This window comes from Mesoplodon bidens, assembly GCF_964165515.1.
Source record: "Mesoplodon bidens genome assembly, chromosome: X".
Classification (NCBI taxonomy): domain Eukaryota; kingdom Metazoa; phylum Chordata; class Mammalia; order Artiodactyla; family Ziphiidae; genus Mesoplodon; species Mesoplodon bidens.
In genome coordinates this window covers 81,072,693-81,082,005 of record NC_138163.1, presented here as the reverse complement: position 1 = coordinate 81,082,005, position 9,313 = coordinate 81,072,693, and the positions used below count along the sequence as shown (strand labels likewise).

The following is a 9,313-nucleotide window of genomic DNA, read 5'->3' as shown; positions in this document are numbered from 1 at the left end:
TATGATTGAGTGATTTCCATTATTCTACTTTCCAGACTGCTTATGTGTTCTTCTCTGTCACCTAATCTGCTGTTAATTCCCTCTAGTGTATTTGTAATTTCAGTTATTATATTCGGCTCTGACTTGTCCTTTTTATATTTTCTAGTTCTTTGTTAAAAATTCTCACTGTTCATCTATTCTTTGCCCCAGTTCAGTTAGCATTCATATTACTACTGCTATGAACTCTTCATCAGTTAAATTATTTATCAGTTTCCTTAGGGTTTTTTTCAGCATTTTTTCTTGTCTTTAATTTGAAACATGTTCCCCTGTCTACTCATCTTTTTAAAACTTTCTCTGTCTCTATGAAATTAGGTGAGACAGTTATCTATCCCAGTCTTGAGGGTGTGTTCTTGTGTGGGACCATCCCTGTTCAGTCTGCACGTGCCCAGTGGCTCTGGAGGGAGAGCTAGATATGAAGTGAGCATGGGCTGCATCTTCCCTTAGGGCGTGGTGGCAGTCACTGCCTGGGTGGGAAACAGGTCTGGAGTTGAAGGGGCTAGAGCCAGAATAAGGTGTGAGCTGGGGCTGCTTCTCTGCTCAATGGCCCTCACTGCCCTTTCAGGTGTGGGTTTGGGACCTGAGGGGCCAGAGTTAAGAGCCCTGAGGAAGTTGGGTTTCTCCCAGGTGTGATGGCAGTCTCCACATTGGTCTGGGATATAGCCGGGTCCTGAGGGCTTGGGGCAGTATTTCTCTTCTGGTTTCACTTTTCCCCCAGTGTGCACACTGTGGTTAGAGGCTAGAGGGAATGGGCTCTGAGCCAGAGGGCTTCAGGCCGGAAGGGATGGTGCCATACCACTGAGCTGGTCCCATACCCTCCATAGTGTGCACAGGGAAGCGAGTTCCTGTGATGGTGGTCTCCAGCCTGTACTTAGCTTCACACTCTCCAGAGTGTCTGCAGGGACACAAGACCTGGAATGACTGTCTCTACAGGTTAGAGGCAGGTCGAAAGTCTACGCTGGCTCTGTTTCCTCAAAGTGCACACACACTCATTGGTAATGGCCTCAGCTCAGTGGGGAGCAGTGCCGAAGCAAGAGGGGCTAGAACATAAGCCTGGTACAGGCTGGACTGGGGGGGGGCACTGGGTACATCCTAGGAATCCAGCCAGAAGCCTGGGCACCAATCAAGCCCACCATCTCCAGGGAGGGGTTTGAGTGGATTAAATCCCACGAATGTCCTTTTCTGACCCTGAGGTCTGTGACTGCCCCATCCCACATGTGGTCTGTCCACCTGAGCTCATGCCATGGACTCTGGGAGCGAGTCACTGTGAGAATATGGGGGAAGGGTGGACTCAAGTGCTCCCCATTGTCCAGGCGCAGTCACTCCTTACTTCCCATCCTCACTGCGCCCACCCTGCCCCTGTCCCAGGTAGCTCATGTTGGGTGGTCACATATATGGGTCCCCTGATTCTAAGATGAGCTACTCTGAGGAGCCACTCTTCCCAATCTCATTCCATCCACACCCACAGTAGCTGTCAGACATCATAGGATCACAGAGTAGGATCGAGAGCCTCCTCCAGCGAATCCAACATTTCGAGCATCCCGACACCCTGTCGTGGGGTTTGGTGACTTCTGCATCCTCCCCCGCCTATGCTTTGGGAATTTAACGACAACCCTTGAACACAACAGATCCGACCCTTGCTTTTGCTCATTCAATGACTTACAGAACCTGGACTAGCCTCTACTCTCTTTACTCCCTGAATCACATCTTTCTCCCTCAAGGGAGATTATCCCTGATTACTTTTATTCACACACAGGGACACACAGTCACCAACCTTGAATCTCCTATTTACCATCATACCCCCTTTTGTGTAGTAAAATACCGGTCTTTTGGGAAGGGTGCCAGGCAGAATCGCCTCACTCAAACACAGATCTGTCCCTCTGAGTCTCAGGCTAGTACAGCCCTGGGTCCCGGCTGAGGGAAGGAAGTGCTCCCCAACCTCCAGTGAGGGGGAAATTGAACATGGAGCTCAGAGTCAATCTCGTGTGTCCTAAAGAGGCAGTCTGGGAGATTGAGCTGGGACACAGAAATATAATTTCCAGGAAAATGTGTCATGGGGCTGGTGGAAGAGTATTTGACAGGGACCATGCAAGAACACAGACCTACTAACCACACTTGCCATAGAACCTGACGGGCCAATATCCACTCAAGGGTATAGAGACGACCAGGCTGGAGGAGGGTGGTCAGCTGGTGAGGGCAGGGAGGATGTGAATGCTTCCAGAGTGGAGCTCTGGAAGGGGGTCATGAGTTCCTGCTGATGGGGAGGGTGAATGGCAGAGATGAATGGGAACCACCAGACCCCAAAGGAGGAGGGTGGTTTGGAGAGAATTAGAAGAGGGCCTTCGGGGGCAAGGGAGGACGTGTCAATGTGGCCAGGGAGAGCACACAGACGACCCAGACCTGGGGCAGTCCGCTGACTTGACTGCAGGGATGGTAGCAGAGGCTGGTCCAGAGTCCCCACCACAGGATGCGACAGATACTGTTCTGGAAAAGGCTCTGACGTGGAGCAGTGCCCCGCCCCGGCCCCCTAACCCTACCCCTACCCCTCCAGAGAGAAGGCAGAACACATAATATGAGAGGTACTTTTTTTGGAAACTGCTGTGAAACTGGGGAGGGGGCAAAACAAGGGTAGAGGAAGCCCTAGCTGAGGCAGAACAGGAGGGAACGAGCTTGGCCACAGCTCCCGGGCTCCAAAGGTACCACCTGCCCCTCCTGCAGGAAGACGATGGGCTCAACCTGTAAAACAGCAGAGTCAGGGAAGAGCCTCAAGCCAGGGCCAGCCCCCAGCCCTGCTCAACAGCCAGGACTGTGGGAAGGGGTACAGTGTGTGTAACACTCACTTCAAAGTTTCAGGATCGTGAGAGCCATGTCCTTCATGGTGTCTGCAACAGGGACAGGCATTAGTAGGCACTCCAGAGAGAGGGATATGGAAGCCCGTCCCCTATCCCCGTGAGGAACCGCGTAGCCCTGAAAGCTGAAGCCCTCTCCAGACCCGATGCAGAGAGCTCTGGACCAGATCACTCCCCACCACCGGAATTGAATGTGGAACTGGTTCCTCAAGGGAAACAAAGTGTGCCAGCAGCTCTGATGCTGTGGGCCGTGCCACAACCAGTCAGATCCCGTCACACACACAAACAAACAATCCAACAAGAACCTTAGAAGCCACACCAAGCAGCAGTTCAAGGGAAAATCAACGAGGCATCTCTCAAAGTCCTATCAGAAGGAGATTCCCTAGGACTGGTCTGGTTGGCAAAGTGTGCATGCAGTCCAGACAGTACTTTGCTACTTGTACACACGCCCAGTTGTACATGCACAGCTGGCTCCAGGGCCAGGCCTGCTAGGTTCTCCTCGCCACAGGGATGTTGGTCCCTGCGAGGCCGACTGCACCTGCAGCCCACCCCCACCCCAGGTGCCCACCCGGGTTCTGAACTAAGACACCGCTCTCCGTCCCTGGTTCCTCATACCAAGTTTCTTCTTAAGGTTGTCTACTTCTCTCTGTAGCACGAGACACTAGGCCAGCAGACACAGGAGGAAGAGAAATGATTAGTATAATCTGGCCTCCTCTCTCCTCCACCTTCTCCTCTCCACTGGGCCCTGCACCCCAAAGCCGGGTGGCTAGAATGGCAAGCGCTCCTCAGTGGAAAGCAGGTGGGCTCCCTCCATGGGGTACGTGATGGGGGCAGGGGAGGGGTGGCCCCACACATGTCAGCTGAACTTGGACCCAGATCCCAGCCTCGAGTTTGGGCCTGCATTTCCAGGAGCCAGAGGAAGCATTACCCAAAGACAGCCCGGCATTCCCAGTGGCTGCTGCGGCATTTCCGGTCTTGGGGGATGGTCCAGTGGCTCCCAGTCACCTGAGAGGGAAAGGACACACAATCCAGCTTCGCAGGCTCCCAGTGAGGTGGAAAGGGCCAAGTGGGGTCTACGGTGAGGTGAGGCGGCACCACCCTCTGCTGGCGACCAGCCGCCCCTGCTCTGCCCAGAAGCCCGAACCTTCTCTCTGGGGCTGCCTCCGCTGTTACCCGGGGGCAGCCATTTCCCCATTGCATTGTGGTCCCCAAGCTATGTGCCTCTGGATTCGCCCCTCCCAGAGCTGCAGCCACAGCCAGCACGTGGGAGAGCAATGTGGGCGAAAAGGACTTAACAGAAAAGGCTGTTCCCCTGTAAATCTACACCCGGAGGAGCTGTGTGTGGCACTGCCACCGATCAGCCCTGCCGCACAAACCCCCCACACAGGATGATGTGGCTCAAGGCCAGCCCTGCCAGCACCCCGTCTCCTGTGGGAGAAGCTGCCTGAGAGAACGGCTGTGCCCCCAACAGAGACAGAGCCAGAGGTTTCTGCCCTCCACCCCTCTCCCCTCCCCTCCTATCAAACCCACGACACTCACCTGAGGGGGCAGGCCCCCCGGGCATGACTTCTCCCTGGTTCAGGGCCAAGGGCTCTGAGTTTCTTGGATCTTGGGGGCCTCTGGTGTCGACCTCGCCACTGCTGGCTTTTCCACGATGCATGCGTGGATAAGATGTCCCTGGCCTGTGAGCTGGCAGCTGAAACAAAAATTTTTCACCGATTTGGACTAAGGAAGTCTGTCTGTGTGTGTGTTTGTGTGTGTGTGTGTGTGTGTGTGTGTGTGAGAGAGAGAGAGAGAGAGAGAGAGAGAGAGAGAGAGAGAGAGAGAGTGTTGTGTGATTTGGGCCGGGGTGAGGCAGGGAATTGGGAAGGGAATTGAAAGGCTGATCTCATTAGCACTTTCTCCCTCCGTCAGCCCCAGGCCAGCAGGCAGAGGTGATCTAGGGACAACAGTGGGGCACTGAGTAAGCCCAGGGCCCCTGCAAGGAAGGTCTGGGGAACACCTAGGAGATAGGATTCAGGAAGCTGGTGAGTCTAAATACTGAGGCTTTTCGGGGAAGCTTTTAAGGGATCCCCCGACCCAATTCAGCTACCAACCCTCCCTTCCATCCCAGCCCCAGTCTCTCAGAGGACGCTGGAAACAGGCCAAGGGTGGAGAACCAGGCCCAGCACACCCGAAGTGCTACCTTACTGTTTGTCCCTAGTAAAAGGAGCCCGATCAGGCATCATAATGACCCAGTGACCGAGGGGCACCCAATGACGACCCCTGAGGGGTGGACAGAGGCAGCATGGGTGAAGACGTGTGCTCTGGGTGCGGTGGGGGCGGGGAAGAGTGGGGAGAGAGGAGGAGCCTGGCCTACTCACTTGGCCCTTTGGGGCTGGGTCTCTATTTGGGTCCTTATCTTCTCCCGCCACAGCCTCAGACTCCCTTGTCCACGTGACCACGGATTTCTTCCCAGCGCTGGTGTGCTTGGCCTGTTTGGTTCCGGAAGGGCCCAAGGTATACCTCTTGGATCTCCCAAGCAGCGGAATACCAGAGACTGGGGGGAAGGTGGCCGGTTCCAGCGGAGGTGCCCAGATTCGCTGCCCCCAGGAAGGGAAGTTTTTCCCCAGGGCAAGTGTGAAGGCTCCCCCGAGGGATTTCTTCTCCTGGGTCCCCTTCTTCCTAGGAGTGACCTGCAGCAGGCCACCTGCCGTAGCAGCAGCAGCAGCAGCTCCCGGGGAGCTGGGCTTGCTGCTCCCGTCCCCCCAGAGCACGCTCTGCATTTTCTTAGGGGAAGAGATGCCCTGCTCTCCCACGCCCTGCCTTTCCACAACCGAAGAGAGTCCTCGCAGAGCCGAGGACAGGGAGGAGCCTGTCACGTGAAGGAAATTCTCCCTGACTTGGAAATTCGAGTGACTGGGAGTGTCCCCGGGATCCTCGGGTCTGCTGGGCTCGGCCTGGCCTCCTCCTCCGGGGTAAGTACTCACCGTCATCAGCTCTGTGTCACTGAACTCATCTGAGGACTCGGAGTCGGATAGCAGCAGGCCCAGGGCTTCCGCGGAGAAGCGCTGGCAATCCGCAGCCACGTTCAACCTACGCTTAGTGGCTCTCTTAGGCTCCCCCCAGGCCCGACCCGCTTCGGACCCATCGAGGTGGAAAGGGTCGGCCAGAGCCGGCGGCACTTCCCCACAGCTCTGGGCGGTCGCTCCTGGACCGCCGGGACCCGCCTCGAGGCCGGCGGACACTTCCAAAGAGGCGCAGGGCTCCGCCAACGGGTATCTGCAGAAGCCCAGCGTGTCCCAGTCGTACAGCTGCTGCGTGGTGCCCGCCGCAGACTCCTCGGCCAGGTCAAGGAGGTCCCTCATGTCATCAGCCGGGGAGCCAGGTCGGCCTTCACGGCCACACAGCACCGGACCTCCCGCTTCTAGCATCTCCCACTCTGACTGGAAGCTCTTGGGATCCGGGCAGCTGCTCCCGCCCCCGCCGCTCGGCGGCTTCCTGGGCTCGGGGCCGCGGTCGGGTCCCCGCGGAACTGCGCGGCCGGCTGGGCGGACGCCGGCCCGCTCCCCGCCCCCTGGGCCGAAACCCGTTCCCCACACAGACACCTCATCTGGGGAGCTCATGTCGCGACCCAGGCGGCCGCGGAACCGGGGCGACTGTTGATGGCCCGAGTCGCGGTCGCGGTCACGGCGGACGAGGCGGGCGGCGCTCAGACGGCAGCGTCAACCACCTCAGGCGCTGCACGAGCTCGTCTCAAACGAAACGACGCGCCACTTTCAGCGCGCCTCTCACGCCTGCGACGCGGCCTCCTCATTGGTCCGGCCCCCGCCAACCAGCGGGCGCCTTGTTCGCCTGTCCCCTCGAGGCCTAACCAATGGGGTCGAGGGCCTCTGCTTTGCCCTCAAGCCCGTGGGCGGTCCGAGCAGTTGGCTGCTGAAGGGGATGGTGGGAGTGCTTCCCTCTGTCAAGACTCTCGGCCCGCCTCCTCCTGTCCCGCCTCCCCTTTCCGGTTAGAGTCACAGCTCTGAGCCTCCGTTTCCCATCTATACAGGGGGTCGGGGAGTGAGGGCGCCGGGCTCCAGGGGTGGTGAGGATGAAATGTCAAGATGGAGGCACTGGATGCCTAGCACGCGCCAAAAGCATTTGCCAGCCTCCCTTCCACCGCAAGCCTTACGACCCAACAGGAGAATGGGCACAGGAGTCCCGCAGTCAGTGATCAGGGGTCGGCCAGAGAGCAAAGGGATCGTATTTTCGTTCTGTAAGGTCTCTGTCTCAACTGCTCCATCAAATGTGGCTCAGCAAACGTCATTGGCAGGCAGGTTTGGCGGACAGACTGGGGTTGGCGGACAGATTGGGGTTGGCCTCGCTCCATCAGCCCTTCCCCCTCTCTGAGGCAAATTCAAAGAAGAAGAAATCGCAGTGGCCAGTTACACCCCAAAAGATGCTCGCCACCGCTGATCCTGGAGATGTGAACTAAAACCACGAATCGGGTTTCACACACTAGGTTGACAACCTTCAAAGAGCTTAACCATTCCGAGGGTGGGAGAGGTGAGGAGCAAACCCCTGTGGCGGTGGTGCAAGAGACCCATTTGGGAGGTAATTTGGCAGAATCCATTGAAAGCAACTTAGTGCCAGCACGGACTCTGTGCCTGGCACTCTTCTAAGCGCTGGGCATAAATAGTAATGCATCAGCGTGACACTCCTAGAACTATAGTACCAACTATTACTGGCCTCTTACCGGTGAGCAAACAGGCACTGAGAGGTTCAGCCACTGGCCCAAGGTCATTCGGCTCGTGGGGATCAGCGGCAGGATTGAAACCAATCAATCTGACTCCAGAGTCCTTGCTTTGAGCCGAAGACCTTAAAAAGGAAGAAAAAAAAATAGGTATTTCCTCTATGTTCCGGCAAGTCCGCTGCCTGGTACTTCTTCCGGAGACACGCTGGTACCTGTAGTGTACAGGAGCCCATGCACAAGGGTGTTGGTGATGGGAAAAACTGGGAGCACTCCAAATTCCCATCAGTAAGGAAATGGATGAATGCAACGTGGCTTAGCATCCAGTAGCATAAAGCGTGGCAGTCCAACGGAATGCATCAGGCCATTCTCACAGCTTTCGAAAGCACCTGCCTGACTTCAAACTGCAAGTTGCAGAACGATGGCTTTGGATTCACATTTGTAAGTTAAATCACTTGCGTGCGTGGGCACACACACACACCAGTCAATCCTACGTAATATATGAGAATTCATTTAAGTATATGTACAAGTATGTTTTAAAGTTTTGAAGGACGCACAACCAAGGCCTACCAGTTGTGATGGCGGTCGGTGTGGATAGCCAGGTGTCTCTCAATTTTTCTTGGAACTGTCAGTTCTCAGCTTCCCTGAGCTGAGCAGTACTGATGTCTGGGGAGTGGTGCCTCCCTTGGTTTCTCTATGGCCCATGGGTGTTAGAATTTCCCTTGTCTGCCACCCAACTCCTGCTCTGACACCCCTCCATTCCTCCCATACCTTCCTTCTGCTCCTTCCCGTTCATACTCCTCTGTCTTCAGTCACCTCTCTCTCCTGCATCCTGCTCTGGCTGACCTCCTGGAGAGTCCTGGCGTGTCTGAACCGCTGTTGCCTGTGGAACTCAAAGGCCCAGTTTTCTGGGCCTGAGTTTCTGCACCTGAGAAGCTGGCCATGCTGGAGAAGTTACAGAGCAGGGGAGACTGGGTGCACTGTAAATCTGCAATCCTCCTCCTCGAGCCTGCCCCCGATGGTGCCTGCCTGTTTGTGGATACCGCCCTCTTCCACTTTTCCCAGTGACTTTTTAAGGCATGGTGTGCTATTTCAAATATGTTAAAATGGATAAGGAAGGATATAGCAAAATCTCCTGCATCCACCAGCATCCTATGAAACATTACCAGTGGATCCAGTGGAAGCCTCCATCTTCCCTCTCACCATTTCCATTCCCTTCCTCCCTCCCCCATAGAGGGACTCCCGGAACTTCTCACCTTCTCCACTCTCTTTGTCCCTGTGGCTCTCCTACCTCCTCTTCCCATACATCCCATACGTCTCCAATGATGTCACTAATCTCTGCTTTACCCCGTTATGCTCACCAGGATCCAATACTGGCTTTGATGTACTCTCTTGGCCCGGGGTGGGAGCCAGTGGCAGAGGTTCCTTTTGGCCTTCCCCACCATGATAGCTCTTACTCCACAGACCAATGACCCAACGTGTAGGTCATTGCTCCAACTGCCAAGTGTATCACTTAGAATTATCAGCTTGGGGACTGGAGAAATGACCACTATGTTTGTCCAGGGACCCAGTCAGCTCACCGTGAACTGATCTCTATCCCCAACTCCTTTTACTGCCAGAACCTCATAAGCCCCACTCTAATGGGGCCCCATCATGACACTTTGGGCTTCCGGGATCAGTGTCAGCTCAGAAACTGTGTCCAGTAGTCCTAGAT

General features: G+C 55.8%; 1 protein-coding gene across 1 annotated transcript; it reads right to left on the bottom strand.

Moving 5' to 3' along the window:
• Window positions 1–5,102: 5,102 nt before the first annotated feature.
• LOC308609370 (uncharacterized protein CXorf49 homolog) lies at window positions 5,103–9,044 on the bottom strand (the record flags this gene model as incomplete). The annotated part of the gene is made up of 3 exons (XM_081223051.1): window positions 5,103–5,150; window positions 5,249–6,575; window positions 8,947–9,044. The coding sequence occupies 3 exons, from the start codon at window positions 9,042–9,044 to the stop codon at window positions 5,103–5,105; spliced, it is 1,473 nt and encodes a 490-aa protein (XP_081079177.1).
• Between the last annotated feature and the right edge of the window lie 269 nt (window positions 9,045–9,313).